At 32.2% G+C, this 24,657-nt stretch overlaps 3 protein-coding genes across 3 annotated transcripts; all 3 read right to left on the bottom strand.

The window, feature by feature from the left end:
• Nucleotides 1-4,174: 4,174 nt before the first annotated feature.
• LOC139502063 (uncharacterized) lies at nucleotides 4,175-5,799 on the bottom strand. Its single transcript, XM_071291389.1, has 2 exons — nucleotides 5,191-5,799; nucleotides 4,175-4,743 (listed from the first exon to the last, which is right to left on the bottom strand). Exons 1-2 carry the CDS (start codon nucleotides 5,687-5,689, stop codon nucleotides 4,322-4,324), a joined length of 921 nt encoding a protein of 306 aa, XP_071147490.1. The 5' UTR covers nucleotides 5,690-5,799; the 3' UTR covers nucleotides 4,175-4,321.
• An 11,148-nt stretch (nucleotides 5,800-16,947) lies between these two features.
• Nucleotides 16,948-18,274, bottom strand: LOC139502066 (cerebellin-1-like). Its single transcript, XM_071291392.1, has 2 exons — nucleotides 17,742-18,274; nucleotides 16,948-17,382 (listed from the first exon to the last, which is right to left on the bottom strand). Exons 1-2 carry the CDS (start codon nucleotides 18,049-18,051, stop codon nucleotides 16,961-16,963), a joined length of 732 nt encoding a protein of 243 aa, XP_071147493.1. The 5' UTR covers nucleotides 18,052-18,274; the 3' UTR covers nucleotides 16,948-16,960.
• Nucleotides 18,275-23,230: 4,956 nt separating this feature from the next.
• LOC139500281 (uncharacterized) lies at nucleotides 23,231-24,657 on the bottom strand. The gene is made up of 2 exons (XM_071289022.1): nucleotides 24,103-24,657; nucleotides 23,231-23,652 (listed from the first exon to the last, which is right to left on the bottom strand). Exons 1-2 carry the CDS (start codon nucleotides 24,608-24,610, stop codon nucleotides 23,231-23,233), a joined length of 930 nt encoding a protein of 309 aa, XP_071145123.1. The 5' UTR covers nucleotides 24,611-24,657.

The raw sequence follows: 24,657 nt of genomic DNA, 5'->3' as shown, positions 1-24,657 counted from the left end.
CAAAAAGAACTTTGGAATATTATTACTGGTATTTGACATGCATAGTTTGGGACATCAAAATGTGAAGATCATGCAGTGTCTTTTGAATTTTGAAATTGTAATTTGAACGCCTTCATAGTGTCTAATACTCTAAAGGTTACTTATTAAATGATCATCGATAAATTAGTACAGTCGTTGTTTACATAATTGTACTTCGGTGGATCTTATCGGCAGTAGTATTTTTACCGTTTCAAGACACACACAAAAGTAGAAACATATAATCCACACTCATCTTAATGTATACGTAGCACACAAATTGAAAAAAAAGATAGTCATAACACTGTTTTAATGCATGTTGTTTTACCAATAAATTATGCACTTATATTCATATACTTCAAAAACTATGGTACTAGTAATCAAAATGCAAGTTAACATATAAAAAGTAAATTAGCAAAAATGCAGGACTAAAAAAAAATCCAAATGAAAGTCCTTTACCAAATGGTAATATCAAAAGCTGCAACACATCAAAGGAATGGATATCAACTCTTATTTTGGCTTAGTACTGTTATGTCCTTATATCGACGATAGTAGATTAAACCTGGTTTGAAAGCTACCCTTACCTCTCACTCTAACGACAGTAGCGTAGAATTTCATGATATTGACAACAGTGTGTAAATAAAACAAACAGACATAATAATAAATTGTAAAAAGTGGGATAAATTCGTCAACAATAGGTTGACTTTAGAAACTGAAGCTGTGCATTATAGTTCATTTATTGAAGTAAGAATCCACAGAAAGATGACCTCAGAGCTCCAAAAACACGAATATTTCCGTTATTAATAGGTAAATAGTCATAAACACTAATTCAAAATTCATCTTCTGCTTTCATCTCGACTACTATCGCCTGCATGACAATACACCAAGTATCCCTGTTTCCGGAATACAGTCTGACAAGAGTTTGCCCATTTTAAACTATTTCGGTTTAAGTGTCCTCTCCAGAATGACTCATTATGACCATGTTAAAATGATAAACACCAGTAATTGGTGCCTTATTAAAAAGTACCGGTGTTTGGGTGAAATCCACCTCCAATATTAGTTATAACGTGCTCAAACAAAACAGTATATCCAATACTCAGGTTTACTTTGTGGCTGTCCATTGTAGAAGAAAATGCAACAACTGGAAAGTTACCATCAACTGAAATAAAATAATTCTGTATTAGTTGTGGGGAAATTTTCGTACGCAAATCATAAAACTAAAGCCTTCACAGGAAAAAAAACATAATTTCATATTATTTTTAAGTTATTTTATAAACAAAAATAAACGTCATAACTATGGTTACACAAATAAGATTTTTATTTTTTCGATTAAAACTACTTAGTATTCTTGAAAACTTTTAGTTTATCTCCTTCTTAAATTGCTCTTATATATACACATTTTCTGATGAGGATGTGGTGTGTCGTATGTGAGTTCTTTATATCAGATTCAAAACTCTTTGTCATTTTTATAACAAAGAAAGAGCTATTTACACTGTACCAGACTTCATTTTAGATAATTCTTCCAGACTATGATTGTATTTGATATAAATGTGAAAAGTAAAACAAAGCACCCTAGTGGACAGATTTTGATTAAGTCCAGGGAAAAGGTCATTTCAAGTATGATACATATTCTATCGAAGTTTTTGTAGTGTAATTTTAACCGTGACCACACCATGATCAAGCAAGATATGATTTATCATCTTTAAAAAAGGTACTATTATACGAAATTCTATACTAGAACATACCCAAAAGTCGCTTAATATCCTTTGAAGTATCACTATAGTCAGGCAAATTGCGTCTTTTGTTTACCGATTTATTTTGAAACTTATCACTTCCATTTTTCATATTGACATGTATTTGACTTAAATAAGAGTCGCTCACTGAATCGTCGTAATCATACTTTGGAATCCAAGCACTTGCAGAAATTTTCTTTGTTAATACAAGATCGCGTTCTAATACTTTCACTCGATCGTTGGTATCTTTTGCATTCTGCTTTGTTAATTCAAGGTCACGGTGAGTAAATGGAAGTTCACTTTCTAGTATTTTATAACCCTCGATTTATAATGCTCCATTTCGTTTGCCATGACTTTCAACTGCGATTTAAAGATTTTATTGTCCTCCAACATTTTCGAAACAGCCGCGGATATATCAGAATGAAAATTGGAAAATTCAGTGTTGATTTTGAAACACCAAACAGCCGACTGACTAAATGAGAAGATAAACAACATGAAAAATGTAGCTAGAAACATTTTTGAAAAGCTTTGAGTTTAACCAATGAAGAATATAGCTATATCTGAACATACAGTCTTATATCTCTAACAACTTGTAGCAAGCGTGTGCTTATCTGCATGATATAGTCACCTCGACAGTGAATTGTTGGGCAATTGCAGGCGGCCAGAATTTAACATAATTGAAATGATGTTGGTAAACTTGCAAATAAACACCTCTTATTGTAAAATATCTTGAAACCATTTGTGAACCAACAAGATAGTGATATATTTTCTCATCTTATGAAATTTATTATAAAATTAATCGATGAAAATGCGGAATGATTCAAAGAGACAACATCCCGACCAAAGGATAGAGTACAGCCAAATGCAATCAATTTAGGTCTTCAATACAGTGAGAAAATCCCGAAACCTTAGGTAGGCCTCAGTTGGCCCCTTCACAATATGTGTACTAGACTAGTTCATGAATGAAAATGGACGTCACACTGAACTCCAAAACTTTACAAATCTTATTAAACCACTGTTTATACATGCTGATAGTTTTATCAATATTTGAGTAGTTGAGACTATCCCACGTGTCATTAAACAAATCTTTATATTCCCCTCTAAGTATCATATTCCCCTCTCCTCTCTGAAGGTCGGGGCAACATCGTACGACGTTACGCCCGGTAAATGAACATAACATTTTGAACCTCTTTTTTTATTTTTTTTTGTTGCAAAAATCATTATTGTGTTTAAATTTATTAAAGACGTTAAGGCAAAATGACTAAATTCAAATAATTAAGGTTAGATCCGTACTTTTTATCAATGAGTATATCGTGTTTAGATAAAAAAAAAAACAACAAAAAACAAAAAAAAACCACACAAGTGGATTAGAAAACAGAAATGTATGCAAACTTATATTTTATTTTCAGGAATTAAACAAAGCATAGGAAGTGGAATAAAACATCCATTTCCCTAGAATTCGGAAGATTTGACGATTGGTTAACTTATTGTTGAATGATTTATGGTGACCTAGTCCTATTGTTGTTTAAATCACTTGGTATTTGATAGATCTCATTGGTATCCATTCCCATAAAAAGTAAACTTTGCAATATTTTATCCCACAGTTTTCAACAGCATAAATCAGTGTTGGATAACATTATATGGAAGTTAGTGAAAAAGAGAGACGAATGATACCAAAGGTACAGTCAAACTCATAAATCCAAAACAACTGACAACGCCATGGCTAAAAACGAAAAAGACAAACAAACAACAGCACACACGACACAACATAGAAAACCAAAGAATAAACAACACGAACCCCACCAAAAAACTAGGGGTGATCTCAGGTGCTCCGGACGGGTAAGCAGATCCTGCTCCACATGTGGCACCCGTCGTGTTGCTTATGTGATAACAAATCCGGTAAATAGTCTAATTCGGTAGGTCACATTCATGAAAGGGAAGGGGATTGTAGTTACGACGTAAGGAACATGTCCGATATCATTTGTGAAACGGTTATTCTATAACGGTCAACCAACTCGTGATGGCGTCCGTAAAATTTACGAAGGGATGATTTCAACTTCACCATTTGGAACTCTTGGTTTAATAGCTTCCTTGTGAGCAGCAACCCTCTATCAAGAAAATCATGATAGGAAATGCAAGCACGGGAATATCGTATCAATTGGGAGATATATACCCCGTATGCAGGTGCTGCTGGAATGTTGCTACTTAGAAATGGAAAGTTTACAATTGGAAAGCTGAAATCATCTCTTTTGTCGTAAAGTTTTGTTTTCAACCGACCCTCAGTGTCAATTTCTAGATGTAAGTCAAGATATGAGGCCAACTTAACTGTATCTGTAGTGAAACTTTTGTACAAAATTGTTCTTTCAAATTATAAACAGACACTTCAGTGTTCTATGACAAAATATATCATCAATTATCTAAACGTATATCGAAAATACTTTAAGAAATCACAAATTGAAAATATGAATAGTTATGGCACTGTATGAATGCAAGTGTTTTCCCGAACAAATTATCAAAGCAGCGTAATATACTTCCAATACTACGATTATCCACTTATACTTTTGATGGTACATTTATTGAAGTAAGAATCCGGAGAATGAAGACCAAAGACGTCCAAAAACACGTACATTTCCGCTATTAATTAGTGGATAGTCATAAACTCTAACCCAGACATCATCTCCTACATTCATCTGAACCACTACCGCCTGCATGCCAACACCCCAAGTATCCCCGTTTCCGGAATACAGTCTGACAAGAGTTTGTCCATTTTTAACTATTTCGGTTTCCATGTCCTCTCCAGAATGACTCATTACGATGACGTCAAAATGATAAACACCAGTAATTGGCGCCTTAAAAGTACCGGTGTTTTGGTCAAATCCACCTCCAATATTAGTTATAACGTGCTCAAACAAAACAGTTTGTCCAATCCCTAAGTTTTCTTTGTGGCTGTCCATTGTAGAAGAAAATGCAACAACAGGCGGTAAGCCGCGATCAACTGAAATAAAATTAATAAAATATTTCTTAATGATTTATGGCAAATGTTCTCTACGGGTATGGGGTGTTTGGCAGAACCGAAGTCTTCAATTTAGCGTAATTATATATCTACATATTGTATTCGGAAATCCTGATAAATTTAAATACATAAAATCCTTAAAAATCCTGAAAGGTTCAATTAAAACTGTTTGGTATTGTAAAATAATTCTTTCTTTTTTTAAATGTTATTGATGAAATTAATCCTTTTTTGTTATGTTATCGTATATGCTGAATACTTTTATTAATTTGGGATGAGTTCTCCCTGAATGAAAATATATAAAGTCTATAATTTCGAGACTATATAATAGGTATAATGTGACCCATCAATATATGATTATGCATATGCATATTCCTAACAATGTTAACAAATGTAATATATTATAACACGAAATTTATTACAAGGACTTACCCAATATCCGCTTAACATCCTTTGAAATTTCAGGCATATTGAATTCTTTGTACACCGAATCTTTTTCGTTTTCATTATTACTTCCATTTTTCGCATTGATGTGTATTCTATTTGAATGGGAAGGACTCACTGAATCGTATTTATCAAAATTTGGAATTTCAACACTTTTGTCAAAAATTTCCTTTGTTAAAAGAAGTTTGCGTTCTAACACTTTTACTCGATTATTGGTATCTTTTGAATTCTGCTTCGTTAATTCAAGATCACGGTAAGTAAATGCAAGTTCATTTTCTAGTATGTTAATCCTTGATTTATATTGCTCCATTTCGTTTGACATAATTTTAAACTGCGATTTAAGGAACTGATTGTCCTCCAGTATTTTCGCCACAGTCTCGGACATATCTAGAGGTGATTTTGGTAATCCAGCGTTAGTGTTAAAACAAAAAACGGTCATCCGACAAAATGAGACAGCCAAAACTAAACAGATTGTCGTTAGCCTCATTGTTGATAGTTTATAGTCTAAACAATGACAAAGATATTGATGTTCAGACAATTACTTATCTCTATGGTGTGCAGTAAGTATTTGCATATCACCATTGAATAGTGACCTCAACATTATATTGTCAGTAAACAGTGCCGGTGACCTTGAACAATACAGAAAGTGAAAAGTAAAATCACAAAAACTCCGAGCAAAATTCAAAACGGAAAGTCCCTAATCAAATGGCAAAATCAAATGAATGGACAACAACTGTCATATTCCTGGTTTTGTATAGGCATTTTCAAATGTAGAAAATAATGGATTGAACCTGGTTTTACAGCGAAATGATTGTTTTATTGTCAAAAATACGCTTGCACCGATTGATTACTAAAAATTATATACAACACTATATCTTAATATCTTATATTGTGATGCAATAAGTTAATAATTTCTCTTGTGAATTTCTTAATTTTAAACTTTTTGAAAGGTTTTAAAGCGCATGATATCCAAAAGTAAAGACACGAGAAGGCACAAATCTTGTTTAGCTTACAAATAGTGTATAGATCATTGGTATATTTTTTCGGTTTATTATTTTATTTCTATTAGATTTGTTGCTATGATTGCGTCAATTTTATTGTCTGATATGAGTTCTATAGAAAAAATCATCTTTAATAGGTTTCAGGCCAGAAGGTTGGAAAGTGAAAAACCATTCATAAACTGCGTGGAAAGCAACATTACATAAGTGCGTCTGAACCAGTGACGATTCTACAACAGATTTTATCCATCGGATCACCAGCAGTGAAGTTGATACAAGGATGGCAATACATCTGTATATACAATTCGTCTAAACATCAGTCTAACAATGTTAGATCTGTAAATTTGCTTTCGCAATTTTTTTGTTTTTCCCTCGCTAGAATTCGAACTCATACTACTAGATTTCGCTGCACCAAATTGCCTTCCATTGTGTCCGACCGACGCGCTAGACCACTCGACTACCCAGGCCCTATGAAAGTAGAGCTTACGATGGCCTGGATTTACCTTTCCTTGTCAGTTTTAATCTAGGGTCGTAACACAGTACATGATATATAAGACATACAGATGGAATTACTGATCAACTGAGTTATCGAGCAAAAATTAATTTACAGATCCAACATTGTTAGGCTGATGTTTAGACAAATTATATATAAATGTAGAGAGCCAATGAGACACCTCTCCATCCAATGTATAATGTCCTATTTTTCTCATGGAGAAGGCATTTCTCAAATTATTTTTATAAAATCAAAATTGTTCAGATTTAGAGATACTGGTCACAATTTAAATTTATAAATAAAATATTTAATATATATTTTTAGAGTTTATTTTTTAAATATAATTAAAGTAATTCATTCTCTCTCTATTGAAATTTCAAAAGATTCATAACAATATAATTCAATTATATCTTTGTTGTCATATAGACATTATTAGTTTATGACAGAAAACTAAACATTAAAAAAAAAATTAAAAAATTAAAAACCAATTGTTCAGAGAACAATTGAAGGTCTTTCCACCAGGAAGAATTTATTTAAAAATGCAAATATTAAAATTTGATTTTAAATGTCAGTTTCAGCATCAAATGACAGCTTAGTCTACGCTGATTCCAAAAATATATGGTTTCTATATAGAAAAATATATAAAAAAGGAAGATAATCTTTTACTTTCGTTTTTTTTTACATTGATTTAATACAAAAAATAGCTACTTCCGGTTGACAAAATGTCACTTCCGGTTGTCTTTTTAAAGGTCACATTGCTTACAACCTAATGCAAAACTTTCCATGGCTTTATCATGTGTACATATGAGGTAAAAGCAAAGGTCAAAATCTAGAGCGTTAAATAAGCATATGACCTTGAGCTCAATTTCAAGGTCATAAACCAAGGACCTCAAATAAAAAAACTTTAGTTCTCCACTTTATATTGTTAATGAGTTATATTGCCATATGTATGATATTAGATATAAAAAGGAGGAAAACTCGCGCCAAATGTCTACATACCCTTTTTACTAAGATTAATGTGTTACGACATGTCGTAACTAACAATTATGTGAAATTATTTTGTCGATATCTCATATGATTTCTGAAAATAAGAGATAACAAGCCAAAATCAAAATTTTAATCATGACCTTGACCTTTGACTTTGACCTCATTTTCATTGTTTTGGACCAAGGACCTCAAATCGTAAGACCCTAGGCCTCTAACACTTATGGTTTTTCAGTTAAAAAAGCATATCACTTATATCAAATATACAAAGGGGAAATAACTCTCACATGAAGTCTCCGGATAGCTTCGGTCAAAATTAATCAAATCATCCTGAGGATATAACGAGCAATTTGGTAAAATAATTTGTCGGTTTCTTATACGGTTGCAATTTTAAGTGATAACAAGAAAAACAGTGTTCGGGGAGATAACTCTTACATTGAAAAGATTTTCGTTACGCGGTGTCAGTTACAAAAGCATAATAACTGTTCAATATCATATACCATATGTCTAAGCGACATTAGGAAACAAAAAAACTGCGAAGGAAAAAAAGTTGGAGGAAGAAAAAAAATAATAATAATCAGAAGAAGAAGAAGAAAACCAATAGGTCTTTCCACAGAAAAGTGGAAAGACCTAATAATAATCAGAAGAAAACCAATAGGTCTTTCCACGGAAAAGTGGAAAGACCTAATAATCAGAAGAAAACCAATAGGTCTTTCCGAGGAAAAGTGGAAAGACCTAATAACAATTCTAAAAGAAATGGACACATGAATTAAAATATTAAACTTCTACCTGCAGTTGAAATGACTGTTTTATAAAGTATCCAGTATTTTTAACGTGTTTCATGTCATATCTTTAAATTCTTAAACTAAAGCTGTCTAACAAGTTCATGATGTTTTTTCATAAATACTTGACTTGTTTTACATTTGGGACTCCCTGGTTCGAATATACAAACCATGTAAATGCATTAAACCAACAGCAAAATAATAAAAAATATAAATCAATTGTTTCAAAACAATTGTTAGACGGTCTTTTCCTTCTGAGACATGAATAATTGATATATTTGATTGATCCATTGATTGATTGATTGGTTGGTTGGTTGGTTGGTTGGTTAGTTGGTTGATATACTTATTAAACCCAAGGGATATGGTCTTTTTGAACAAGCGAAAAAGAAACAAATGCGATCTTGGACCACGTATTAAACATATTTATTGATTAGTTGGTTGGTTGATTGGTTGGTTGATTGATTTTTCAGTTAGTTGGTTGATTGATTGATTGATTGATTGATTGAAAGTCTGCATGACACTCTCCCTCTTTTTGCGACGCCTAGGACTTATAGTCGATATTCTGACCAAAGACGTAACGGCGTACTTATTCATCCTGCACTATCAAAATGGACAGCCTAAGGATATCCTAATGAATAAAAGTCTTTACGTCTTCTTTTATTTTAAATTTACTCTATTCTCTATTGGAACTCGTACTTCATGGTTTCTTTAACGTGCTGTGTGTATATTTTGTTTAAACTTGTAGGAAAAAACTAAGTATATTTTGTCTTGGAAGTTTCACTTTCTTTATTTGGATATGGAATGTTTTATTCTAATTTAGGTCCGCGCCGAGGGGTTTTTGAAGTCACGTGACGTTCAAATATATACGTGTATTGATCGGAAAAATACGATCACTATTGGTTTTATGATTTACAGGTCATTGATGACGGATCATGCATGCATCTTACGTACACGTCTTTACAGGAGCACATAATTGTATTTTAATGCATTTTTACAAATTTGATTGTAGGAATTCAGCAATATTTACGAATTTTGGAGTAATTTCTACGTCATTGAATATTTTTTTATAAAGGCAGATAACTCCTAAACAATTTCAGCGAATCACTTCCAATCAAATTAGCCAAAAATTCCTGAGGATGAAATGATCAATTAAGAAAAAAAAAATTGTCGATATCTCTTTTTGTTGCTAAGAAAATGCACTCATATGATAAACAGTGAATAGCTAGATAACTCTTGCAAGGGAAGTTGTTCGGCTTAGCAGGGTGAAATTAAAAAGGACATACACTGACATATTGCGAAACTAAAAATTATCGCAAGAACCAAATTTTGCGGAAAAAAATAAAAATAAAAATAATCAGAACAAATACAATAGGTCTTTCCACAGAAAAGTGTGGAAAGACCTAATAATTTTGAGTGTAATAGCACAATTTTACAAATAAACTGTAATCAAGATTAAAAAATCTCAAAATATGATTTTAATGTTAATGTTTATCTGAAACAAATAACATAAGAAAAAGTGACAGTACCATATTTGTACATTTATGGTATTTAATGCACAAATCTAATGTGTCACCTCCATAGACATAGTAACATACATAAGTTACTATCATGTTGTGTCTTAATCTGACAATTGATCCTCCTATCTATTCAAGAGCCTCTATAAAAAAATCCTGAAAGAGGTCGATAAATACCATACAACCTACTTATGTGAAGATCCGGGGAAATCAATGCAAAAGTTTAACAATCACATCAAGTCTTTTTTTTTTTAGAAAAATATTTCCTCACTTATGGAAGTCTCAATACTGATTGAGTAGCTTTCCCTCGGTTTTGGTTTGTGACCCGGATTTTTTTTTCTATCGATTTATGAGTTTTGAACATAGGTATACTACTGTTGCCTTTATTTTTCAATATAAAAAGTGACGCTGGTGTTAAGATAATACAATCCATCAGTTACGATTGTCGAGTGTTTATTCGTGAGATCTCAGTAAATCCTCAGGACGTTTGGTATTTTTAACCAGATGTTTTAACTCACTGATTTTCAAAACATCAATATAGTCCAGAACTCTTTTTCCGTCTCTATCTTTTATTGAAAGATCAACGTGCTTTGCAAGAAAAATGCTCATAATAGCTATGATGTTGTGTACACACTTTTTTTGTTCGGGTTTCAAGTTTTTTTAATACCAGAACATACCCAAAAGTCGCTTGATATCTTTGGAAGTATCACTATTGTCAGGCAAATTGGATTCTTGGAAAAAGTTTGTAATCAGTATGTGCTTATCTGTATGACATTGAATTGTTACTATATTGTGCCGCAACCTGAACTAAACACAACTGAAATGATGTTTGTTGTTTAACATTATACATCACAAAATTGTAAATAAAAGTCGGTTGTTGACATCATTTCTAAATACTTTTTGTTAGACAGTATGCTAGTGATTTCGCTTTCTCATCTTATGAAATTATTAAAAAAAAAAATAGAAATGGAGAATGTGTCAAAGAGACAACAGCTCAACCAGAGAGCAGAAAACAGCCAAAGTCAACCAATTTGGGTCTTCAACACATCGAGAAAATCCCACAACTTTAGGCGGGGTTAAGCTGGCCGCCACTACACACATGTTTACTGCTTCAGTGAAAATGGACGTCTCACTGAACTCCAAAACTATGAGTGCATTAATGTCTAACACAAACGATACAAGCGGCTAAGCGCGCACATGTTTTGATCATTTGTTTATAACATACGTTCGCGAAGGTAACATAAACTTTGACAAACTATCCACTAACTAAAAATGCGTCTACAGCTTGTCATTCATCGTTTGTTAAAACAAACGCTACATTTGTTTCTAACTTCAATCTGATTAAACGATGTATTTGTTTCTACGTTTGTAAAAAAGTCTGTTTACCAACAAAATGTGCATGCATTATTGAAGTTCAAACAGGGTCAGTAAACACTGATTAAACGATGTATTTGTTTCTACTTTTGTAGCGTTTAGAAAACAACATCAAACGCCAAACAACGTTTACAAAATTTTGGTTAGAACGAAATGCACTCTATATAAGGTTGGTGAATGATTTATGGTGACCTAGTCCAATAGTTAAGGAGGTAGACCTATGTTAAGGGAAATAACTCTTAAAATCATCAGTACGTTTGTGTCAACCATTTTTTAAGAATATATTCTAAGCTTCTAGGTTACATAGATTATTTTCCATCTGTTTCAGGTAAATGCTTAAAATACACTGATGAACTTGACTTGTACAAACGCTTAACTGATTTAAAGAGTTATCTCCCTGAACCAAGGTCTACCCCCTTAAAATCATTATTTTATTTTTGTATTTGATAGATCTCATTGTCATTCAATATTGTATCCCACAGTTTTTCAACCACACGAATCAGTGTTAAATAAAATTATAAGTTAGTTAAACCTGTTGTTCACATTTGTACTATCAAAATCGAAACAGAGATTTTAGTTCTCTAAGACAAAAGATATCCCTAGGTATCTAAATGTATTTGTTAAACAGTATAACAAATAACAAATGAAAAATGTAAATAGTTATGACACTGTATTAATGCAATTTTTCTCCCCAACAATTATGGATACAGCATCTTATATTTTTGTTATAGTTTAAAGTCTAAACAATGAAAAATAATCTGCTATTTTCAGACAATTCCTTATATCTAAGGTGTGTAGTAAAGATCTGCCTATCCGTTTGAAAGTGTGACATCGATTATAAATTGTAAGTACTCAGTGCCGGCGACCTTAAACAAAATAGTCAGTGCAATCATAGTCTTATTTAAAAAATAACTTATGTATCAATTAAAAGATTAAATATCGCGTCTAGTTGTTAGATTGCATACCTATTATGAGATAATAAGTAATAGAGTTCTCTGTTCCAAATAATCAATTTAAAAAAATCTGAAAAACTTGTAATCTGTTTACTGTTTTTGAACGACTTAAAAGTACATGAAGCGTATTATTAATGGCACGAGAGGGTACACACTCTTGTTCAGCTAAATATAGTGGTAAAATAAAAAGTCATCTTTATTTTCTCGCAACACATCATACATTTTTCTTTCCCATTATTGTTTTGCTGCTATCATTGTACTCGTTTTATTGTCTTATAACGGCCATAAAAAATATCTTTTTAAATGTTAAGGCCAGAATGTTTAAAATAACAAATACTAATCAGAAGTTGCATGAAACGCAACATGTCTTGAATTGGAACAGCAAATAATATAGAATCACTACTTCCAATTTTTTATAATTCAACTCATAATGTTCGGTTGGACTTGATGTAGTAAATTAGTAACAACAGTACTCGATTTTCTAAATGTTCTATATGATCTTTAAGATGAACTTTAGTTTCATATTTTCACCAAAATGCAATTTGAATCATTAATAATTTCATTTGATATGCGTAGTTTGGTTCATCAAAATGTTTAGATCAAGCAGTGGGTTTTATCGGTGGAATCGTCATCCAACAAGGCATATAAAGCCTCTAGTAATTAATAGGTTTACTCATTGTTGAATGATTCATGGTTACCTAGTTGTTCAAATTATTGCCCTTCGGTGTTTGGTGGATCTCATCGTCAATTACCATAAAAAGTTAACTTATCAATGTTCTTTTAAAAAGTTTTAAATCGCGAATCTGATAAAATTAATTGGATGTTAGTGAAATATGTTGTAAAAATGTGTTCTATTCCAATTCTGAAAAGTTTTTTTTGTGTTCTAATAACCCCCATAAAAAACAAATATCCCAAGTCATGTAAATGTATAAGTAGAACCCTATAAGAAATCACAAATTGCAAATAAAGATAGTCTTTGCAACTGTTTTTTCACCAAAACATTATGCACACAGGATCATATACTTCAAATACTACTGTAAATAAAGGCAACAGTAGTATACCGCTGTTGAAAAGTCACAAATCGATTGAAAGAAAACAAATCCGGTTTACAAACTAAAACCCAGGGAAACATATCAACTATATAAGAGGAAAACAACAAAACAACAGACAAACTGAAGTTAACAAAAACAAACGACAATGCAACACACATAGAAACGAACTTTTAGATAACAACTGACATTTTTATGACTTGGTACAGGACATTTTATAAGAAAATATGGTGGGTTGAACTTAGTTTTGTAGCTGGCAAAACCTCGCACTTTTATGGCAATGTTAAATATAACACTGAAATGACACCATTAGATAACTTGGATAAAGTACAAATAGATACAGGACAGAGAAATACACAAATAAACAATACAATAGTACATTTCGACAGGCTAACCACAGAATAAAAACGAACACGTAAAACAAAATAGGACAGCATACACAATCAGCACAACTGAACCACGAACTGTCTTTCACACGACTGAATCAACGCCACAAAAGTGACGTGACGGGTAAATTTCGATACATTTTGATACTGTTCAAGATCAGGTTTGTCACCATGTCATTTGATGTATTTTATTACAATTACAAGAATATTATTGCGAACCCAATGATACTTTTCCACGGATTCACTTGAGAGCGACCGGTCCATTTAAACTTTGGCACTTCTTTTGTCCCATTGAACAAATACAAAAGCTACTGTTCTCTGTATAGTTTATTCACTCGGACCTTTAAATTTCTTATAAGAGAATCACTGATTGATTGATTCACCTGAGTAAAAAATGTATCTGCTAAATACAAACTGTAAAACAAATAAATTGTGTACATATAGTTGCTTGAAACTGTAATCAAGTTTACAAATAAAAAGTAAAATAGCAAAATACCGCATTCCAAAATCAAATGACAATATCAAAAGCTGAAAAATCACATCAAGCGAACGGAAAACAACTGTCATATTTTTGACTAGACACAGGCATTTTCTTTTGTAGAAAGTGCTGGTTTAAACCCGATTTTATAGCTAGCTAAACCTCTCACTTTTTATGACAGTCGCATATAATTCTATTATTTTAACAACAATGTGTGAGCAAAACAAACAGACATAATAAATAAAATTATCAAAAATGGGGTAACAATAATTAGACATTCAGAAATCAAAGCTTGCATAATAGGTTATTTATTGGAGTAAGAATCCTGATAACAGAGAAAAAAGAAATCCGAAAACACGAACATTTCTAATATTGATGGGAGTGTTATAAACTCTGACCCAAACATCATATCCTGCATTCATCTGGACTATTAACGCCTGCATACCAACACTCGAAGTGTCTCCTTTTCCAGTATACAATTCTGACGAGCCCATTTCCAATTTTATACTGTTTCTGCTTGCATGTCTTCTCCAGAATGACTCATAATGATGACGTCAAAATGAGAAACACCAGCAATTTGTGCTCTGGGAACTTGTTGAAGGGTTATGTCCACCTCCAACATTTGTCATAACGTGCTCAAACAAAACAGTTTGTCCAGTCCGTAAGTTTTCTTTGTGACTGTCCATTGTAGAAGAAAATGCAACAACCGGCGGTAAAATGCCATTAACTGAAATAAAATCATAGAAATATTTTTTTTTTATTGATTTATTGGAAATTTTGCATCGAGTATGGTGTGTTTTACAGAATTGAAGTTTTAAACTAAGTATAATTTCATATCATTCTCATTTTTTGTTCACAAATCCTGATAAATGTGGTTGCACAAAATAAGACCTTAATGTTTCAAATAAAAAAACTTGGTATTCTAAAATAATTCGATTTTTTAAATGTTATTTGCTAAACTATTGTTTTTTTTTCTGTTATCATATATGCTGAATAGTTCAACACATTTTTCTGATGAGGTATTCATGAAAGTATAACGTCTAGTATTTGTATTAGTATAAATTGACCAAACAATCTATCTTTATGCACATTCTGAATTTATATCCCTTTCAATTTTTTTTCTTCAATTTATACCAAAATAATATATTATAATACGAAATTTATTACATGGACTTACCTAATATTCTTTTAACATCCTTCGATCTATCAGTATTGTTAGACCATTTGAATTCTGGGTAAACCGAATCTTCTTCGTTTCCATTGTCACTTCCATTTTTCATATTTATATGTATTCTACCAGAAAGGGAATGACTCACTGAATCGTCTTTATCAAACGTTGGGATTTCAGCACTTGTTTTAGAAATTTCCTTTGTAAACAGAAGTTCGCGTTCTAACACTTGGACTCGATTTTTGGTATCTTTTGCTTTTTGCTTCGTTAATATGAGATCACAATTAGTAAATGCAACATACTGTTTACTGTTTAACATTATTCATCACAAAATTATAATTAAAAATCACGTATTGTTATTAGCATACCTTTTGTGGGACAATATGCTAGTGATTTCGCCTTTGGAAATTGATAATAAGGTTTATCGATGAAAATGAAGAATTTTTCAAAGAGACAACAGCCAAACCAAAGGATATAGTACAGCAAAAGACAATCAATTAAGGTCTTCAACACAGCAAGAAATCCCCGAAACTCAGGCGAGCTTAATCTGGCCACTACACAAAATGTGAACTAGTTCAGAGAAAATGAACATCACACTTAACCGCAAAACGTTATAACTCTTAATATTTATACTTAAAGTCGGATGGTTTAAAAGCGCATGTTGCTCATTGGCGACTACACGAGACGGAACAAAAGCTTGTTTAGCTGAAAAGTGGTGAATGGAACATTTGAATGCTTCTCTGTAAAAATTGTATTTGTCTTTTAGAACTCTTTTGGTTAACTTATTGTTGAAAGATTGATGGTGACCTAGTCCAATTGTTGTTTAAATCATTTGGTATTTGATAGGTTTCATTGACACTCTTTGCCATAAAAAGTAAATTTTGTAGTATTGTATCCCACAGTTTTCAACCGAATTAATCAGAATTGGATAAAATTATTTTCATATAAATTCATTTTTTTATTTAAATAAGGCCGTTAGTTTTCGTGTTTGAATTGTTTTACATTGTCATATCGGGACCTTTTATAGCTGACTATGCAGTATAGGCTTTGCTCATTGTTGAAGGTCGTGTGGTAACCTATTGTGTATTTTTGATCTCTTGTGGACAGTCATCTCATTGGCAATCATACCACATCTTCTTTTTTAAAGTTAGTGAAACTGTTGTACAAATTTGTTCTATAAAATTAGGAACGAGAATTGTTGTACATTGTCATATCGGGGCCTTTTATAGCTGACTATGTGGTATGGGCTTTGCTCATTGTTGAAGGTCGTGCGGTAACCTATTGCGTTATTTTGGTCTCTTGTTGACATGACAGTTGTCTCATTGGCAATCATATCACATCTTCTTTTTTAAAGTTAGTGAAACTGTTGTACAAATTTGGTGAAGACACTTCAGTGTTCTATGACAAAAGATCTCCTCAGTTATCTAAATGTATATCTTAAACACTATATGAAATCTCAAATGGAAAATATAAATAGTTATAACACTGTATGAATGCAAGAGTTTTACGCAACAAATTATCCACACAGCTTTATATACTTCAAACACTACAAAATTCAGTTATACTTTTGATGGCTCATTTATTGGAGTAAGAATCCAGAGAAAGAGGACCAAAGAAATCCATACACACGAACATTCCCATTATTAATGCCTGGATTGTTATAAACTCTAACCCAAACATCATCTCCTGCATTCATCTGGACTACTATAGCCTGCATGCCAACACCCCAAGTGTCACCATTGCCGGAATAAAGTCTGACGAGCCCATTTCCATTCTTAACTATTTCGGTTTCCATGTCCTCTCCATGGTGACTCATTACTATGGCGTCAAAATGATAAAAACCAGTAATTGGAGCTTTAAAAATACTGGTGTTTGGGTCAAGGCCACCTCCAACATTAGTTATTACGCGTTCAAACAAAACCGTTTGCCCGGCACCTAAGTTTTCTTTGTGGCTGTCCATAGTAGAAGAAAATGCAACAACCGGAGGAAAGTTATCTCCAACTGAAAAAAAACATAATTCTGTAGAAAATATACATAATTTAAATCATTTCAACGATATTTGATTAACAAAAACGTCATACGTTTGATTACACATATTATTTTATTTGTTTAAAACCAATAACATCGTTTATAACGTGAAAAGTTATAATAAAGGAGTCTGGCGGACAGGTTTTGATAAAATAATGAAAATGATAATTTTTTTTTACATTTTATGCAAAAAGATAATAAATATTCTAACGACGCCTTGGTGTAGTGTAAACCATGACCAAACTAAATATTCTTGAGTATACGTAAAATGTTTCACCTTTTAAAACATAAGGTACAACAAGTATTACACGAAATTCAATACAAGAACTTACCCAAAAGCCGCTTGCTATCCTTTGAAGTATCACTATTGTCAGGCAATTTGAATTCTGGGTACATTGATTCTTTTTCGTAATCGTTATCACTTCTATCTTGCTCAGTGGTTTGTATTCTACCAGAATGCGCATGGTTCATTGAATCGTCTTTATCAAACTTAAACAATTCCTTAGTTAACAGAAGTTCGCGTTCTAACACTTGTACTCGTTTATTGGTATCTTTTGCATTCTGCTTCGTTAATATGAGTTCACGATTAGTAAATGACAGTTCATTTTCTAGAGTGGTAATCCTTGATTTATATTGCTCCATTTCGTCTGACATAACTTTTAACTGCGATTTAAAGAATTGATTGTCCTCCAATATTTTCGAAACAGCCTCGGGTATATCAAAAGGAGAATTGGATAATTCAGCGTTGATATTGAAACACCAAACAGCCAACCGACTAGATGAGACGACAAACAACACCAAGGAGGTAGATAGCAACATTTTTGAATAGTTTAAAGTTGAAACAATGACAAATAGAGCTATATATGAACAATAATCCTTTACTTGTAGTAAGTGTGTGCTGATCAGTATGATATAGTCACCTCGACATTGATTTGTAAGTATATTGTGCCGGCCACCTGAACTAAACGTAATTTAAATGATGTTTGCTGTTTTAAATTATTCATCACAAAATTGTAAATAATAATCGCTTATTGTTATAATATCTAAATACTTTTTGTGAGACAATATGCTAGTATGCTCGACTTCTCATCTGATGAATTCGATATAAAAAATGGAAATGGAGAATGTGTCAAAGAGATAAAAGCCCGACCACAGAACAGAAACCAGCTGAGAACAACCTATAGGGTCTTTAACACAGCGAGAACATTCCTAAACCTTAGGAGGGCTTTAGCTGGTACCTTCACAAAATGTGTACTAGTTCTTTAGCTGGTACCTACACAATATGTGTACTAGTTCAGTGAAAATGAACGTCACATATTTGATATATTTGATAGATCTCATTGACACCCATTACCATAAAAAGTGAACCTTGCAATAAAGTTAGCCTTGCAATTGTGTATCCTAAAGTTTTCAACCGCATTAATGAGTGTTCGTAGGTTAACTAAATGTATATGTAAATCCCTATAAGAAATCACAAATGGAAAATATAAATAGTTATGACACTGTATGAATGTTAGTTTTGCCTATCCTCCTGAAATAGTTACCTCGACTATAAATTGTTACAACTTTAATGCCGTCGACCTTAAAACAAAACAGACGACGCAATAATAGCTTTATTTTCATAATAACTCATGTACCAATTATACGATTAAATATCGCTTCTTGTTGTTATATCTACAAACCTTTTGTGAAACAAAAAGTAATAGATTTTTCAGTTCCGTATTATCAAATTAAAACAAAAAGTTCAACATTAAATCCAGATACTGTTTTTAAACGACTTAAATACAACATGTTCATAAGAAACGTCACGAGAGTGCACACCATATTGTTAAGCTAATATAAATATAGTTGTAAATCGAACATTTATCGTTACTTTCTCGCATTGCATCATACATTCACCTTTTCTATTTTTTTGTTGGTTGCTATGACTGTACTATTCTACTGTCCGAGAACAGGCTATGAAACAACAACAAAGCACATCTTAAAAGTTTTAAGGCCAAAATATTGGGAAAATAACCCGCACTTAAGGTAGCACAATACAAAGATTTTTTCACTCCCAATCAGACAACTTTAAACTGATGTTATACATTTCATCCTTCTTTATATTTTATAAATGAGGTACCAAAAGAAAGAAGAAAGATTAATCTTTCAAATTGTGATAATTTCATTATGGCATAATTATTACATAATTAATTATTATGTAATTAGTCGCTATATTGTGATGTCCACACTTGAATGAATTTAACGTCTTTTTTCTTCATAGCATCCCAAAATATTTTATAAATTTTTGTACAACACAGCTTGACCTCCAAAACTGTGTCTCAGATTTCCACAAACATCAATAGAACAAGTTTTATACCCAATTGAATTTAGTGGTCTCTAATGAATTGATGTTGCAAACTTCATTAAAGATTTATGAGAGAATGAAATACAATCGGAAAAATCTGAGACACAGTTTTGGAGGTCAAACTGTGTTGTGCAAGAATCTATAATTTTTTTTAAAATGCTATGAAGAACAAAAAAGCTAAATTCATTCAAGTATGGACATCACAGAATGGCAACTAATTACATAACAATTAATTATGTAATAATTATGTCATAATGAAATTATCCCAATTTGAAAGATTAATCCTTCTTCTTTCTTTTGGTACCTCATTTATAAAATTTAAAGAAGGATGAAATGAATTACATCAGTTTAAAGATGTCTGATTGGGGATGAAAAATCTTTGTATTGTGCTACCTTAACAGTAGGTGCACGCAAAGCATCATGTCTTTATATAAAACAGTCAATAATGTAGAATCACTCCTTCTTTCAATTATTTATAACTGAGCTCATAACGTTCAGCTAGACTGGTTTTTGTAGTTTTGTAACAACATGAACAACACTAGTCAATTTTCAAAATACCTTGCTTCGAAGAAATATTTATTCTTATACCCTCAAAAAGAACTTTGGAATATTATTACTGGTATTTGACATGCATAGTTTGGGACATCAAAATGTGAAGATCATGCAGTGTCTTTTAAGGTCTTTCCACCTTTCCGTGGAAAGACCTATTGGATTTCTTCTGATTATTATTTTTTTTTCTTCCGCCTAATTTTTTTTATTTTTTTTTTGTTTCGCAAGATGTTGCTTAGAAATTTGGAATGTGATATCGAACAGTTTATATGCTTTTGAAACCAACTCTGCTTAACCAAATACTTTCCCATATAAGACTTATCTCCCCAAACACTGTTTTTCTTGTTATCTCTAAGGCTTCGCAACCGTATAAGAAGCCGACAAATTTATTATTCCAAATTGCTCGTTATATCCTCAGGATGTTCTGTTCTATTTTGACCGAAGCCGTTTCGAGATTCCATATGAGAGTTATTTCCCCTTTTGTATTTGAAATTTTGAAATGTATTTTAAACTGGAAAACCATAAGTGATAGAGACCTAGGGTCTTTTAAATTGAGATCCTTGGTCCAAAAATAAAAATTAGGTCAAGGTCAAAGGTCAAGGTGATATTCTAAATTTTGATTTTGGCTTATTTTCACCCATTTTCATTAACCTTATAAGATATCGACAAATTATTAGGTCTTTCCACTTTTCCGTTGAAAGACCTATTGGTTTTCTTCTGATTATTATTTTTTTTTCTTCTGCCTAATTTTTTACCTTTGCTGTTTTTTTGTTTCGCAAGATGTCGCTTAGATATTTGGAATATGATATCGAACAGTTTATACGCTTTTAAAACCAACTCTGCTTAACTGAATACTTTCGCATATAAGAGTTATCTCCCGGAACACTGTTTTTTTTGTTTTTTGAAACTGGAAAACCATAAGTGATAGAGACCTAGGGTCTTTTGATTTGAGATCCTTGGTCCCATAAAAAATGAAAATTAGGTCAAGGTCAAAGGTCAAGGTAATATTCTAAATTTTGATTTTGCCTTATTAGCACTCATTTTCATTAACCTTATAAGATATCGACAAATTATTTTTACTAAATTGTTAGTTGAGACATGTCGTAACATAATAATTTTGGTTGAAAGGGTGCGTAGACAAAAAATAGGAGTTTTAGCCCCTATCATATCTAAAATTATGCGTAAAGTGATATAACTTATTAACCATACATATGAGAGACCAAGGGTCTTTTGATTTGAGATCCTTAGTTTGTGATCTTGAAATTGAGGTCGAGGTCATAGGTAAATTTGACGTTATAGATTATGACCTTTGCTTAAAATTCATATCTATACATCATAACGCCATAGGAACTGACATTTAGACTGATTTTTAATATTTTTATATCAAAATAGATATTTACTAGTGGAAAGACCTTCATTTGTTCTCTGAACGATTGGTTTTTAATTTTTACTAAATTGTTAGTTGCGACATGTCGTAACTTAATAATTTTGGTTGAAAAGGTGCGTAGACATTAAATGGGAGTGTTAGCCCCTATCATATTCAAAATTATGCGTAAAGTGATATAACTTATTAACCATACATATTAGAGACCTAGGGTCTTTTGATTTGAGATCCTTCGTTTGTGACCGTGAAATTGAGGTCAAGGTCATTGGTAAATGTGATGTTCTAGATTATGACCTTTGCTTAAAATTCATATCTATACATCATAAAGCCATAGGAACTGACATTATAGACTGATTTTTAATATTTCAATATCAAAATAGATATTTACTGGTGGAAAGACCTTCAATTGTTCTCTGAACAATTGGTTTTCAATTAATTTTGAAATTGTAATTTAAACGCCTTATAGCTTCTAATACTCTAAAGGTTTACTTTTTATTGAATGATCTTCAATGAATTAGTACAGTCGTTGTTTACATCATTGTTCTTCGGTGGATCTTATCGGTAGTAGTACTTTTACTGTTCCAAGACACACACAAAAAAAGAAACATATAACCCACACTCATCTAAATGTATACGAAGCACACACATTGGAAAAAAAGATAGTCATAACACTGTTTTAATGCATGTTGTTTCACCAACAAATTATGCACTTATTATATACTTCAAAGACTACGGTACTAGTAATCGAGATGCAAGTTAACAAATAAACAGTAAATGAGCAAAAATACAGAACTCCAAAAAAAAAAATTAAAATGAAAGTCCTTTACCAAATGGCAATATCAAAAGCTTCAACACATCAAACGAATGGATATCAACTCCTATTTTGACTTAGTACTGTAATGTCCATATATCGACAGTAGTAGATTAAACCTGGTTTTATAGCTATCCTGACCTCTCACTCTCACGACAGTCGCGTAGAATTCCATGATATTGACAACCATGTGTAAACAAAATAAACAGACATAATAAGTAAATTGTAAAAGATGGGGTACATCGGGCAACAATATGTTGACTTTAAGAACTGAAGCTGTGCATTATATAGATGTAGGAAGATGTGGTGTGAGTGCCAATGAGACAACTCTCCATCCAAATAACAATTTATAAAAGTAAACCATTATAGGTCAATGTACGGCCTTTAACACGGAGCCTTGGCTCACACCGAACAACAAGCTATAAAGGGCCCCACAATTACTAGTGTAAAACCATTCAAACGGGGAAACCAACGGTCTAATCTATATAAAAAACGTGAAACGAGAAACACGTATAAATTACATAAACAAACGACAACTACTGTACATCAGATTCCTGACTTAGGACAGGTGCAAACATTTTCAGCCGGATTAAACGTTTTAATGGTACCAAACCTTCTCCCTTTTTCTGAAACAATAGCATAACATCACAACATAGAAAAACACACGATAAAATATCAATTGGAAGGCTTAACTCAATCCAAACACGTACATTAACACACTATAGTTTATTTATTGAAGTAAGAATCCAGAGAATGATGACCAGAGACTTCCATACACACGAACATTCCCATTATTAATGCCTGGATTGTTATAAACTCTTACCCAAACATCATCTCCTGCATTCATCTGGACTACTATTGCCTGCATGCCAACACCATAAGTATCACCATTACCGGAGTACAGTCTGACAAGAGTTTGTCCATTTTTAACTATTTCGGTTTCCATGTCCTCTCCATAATGGCTCATTATGATGACGTCAAAATGATAAACACCAGCAGTTGGCGCTTTAAAAGTACCGGTGTTTTGGTCAAATCCACCTCCAATATTAGTTATAACGTGCTCAAACAAAACAGTTTGTCCAATTCCTAAGTTTTCTTTGTGGCTGTCCATTGTGGAAGAAAATGCAACAACAGGCGGTAAGCCGCGATCAACTGAAATAAAATTATTAAAATATGTCTTAATGATGTGTGGCAAATGTTCTCTTCGGGTATGGTGTGTTTGGCAGAACTGAAGTCTTCAATTAAGTGTAATTTTATATCCACATATTGTATTCGGAAGTCCTGATACATTTGAATACATAAAATAAGTCCGTAAAGGTTCAATTAAAACTGTTTGGCATTCTAAAATAATCTTTTTTTTTAAATGTTAATTTCTAAATTAATGTTTAATGTTATCTTATATGCTAAATAGTGAAACACATTTTTTGGATGAGTTTTTCCTTTATGAAAAGATATAAGGTCTATAATTTCGAGACTATATAATAGGTATAATGTGACCCATCAATATATCACTATGCATATACTGAACATCCCTTAAAATTTGTCTTAACAATATATACAAAAGTAATATTCCATAACACGAAATTAATTACAAGGACTTACGCAATATCCGCTTAACCTCCTTTGAAATTTCACTATTGTCAGGCATATTGAATTCTTGGTACATCGCATCTTTTTCGTATCCGTCATCACTTCTATTTTTCACGTTGGTACGTATTCTTTTAGAATGGGAAGGACTCATTAAATCGTCTTTATCAAACGTTGGGATTTCAGCACTTGTTTTAGACATTTCCTTTGTTAACAGAAGTTCGCGTTCTAACACTTTTACTCGATTATTGGTATCTTTTGCATTCTGCTTCGTTAATTCAAGATCACGGTTAGTAAATGCAAGTTCATTTTCTAGTATGTTAATCCTTGATTTATATTGCTCCATTTCGTCTGACATAATTTTAAACTGTGATTTAAAGAATTGGTTGTCCTCCAATATTTTCGCCACAATCTCGGACATATCTAGAGGTGATTTTGACAATCCATCGTTTATGTTAAAACAAAAAACAGTCATTCGACAAACTGAGACCGCCAAAACTAAAAAGATTTTCGTTACTCTCATTTTTGATAGTCTAAACAACGACAAAAATTGTTCAGACAATTCCTTAT

The sequence above is a fragment of the Mytilus edulis genome, chromosome 13 (assembly GCF_963676685.1).
Source record: "Mytilus edulis chromosome 13, xbMytEdul2.2, whole genome shotgun sequence".
Classification (NCBI taxonomy): domain Eukaryota; kingdom Metazoa; phylum Mollusca; class Bivalvia; order Mytilida; family Mytilidae; genus Mytilus; species Mytilus edulis.
Note: the sequence above shows the minus strand (reverse complement) of the source record. Positions and strands in the feature narration are given on the sequence as shown.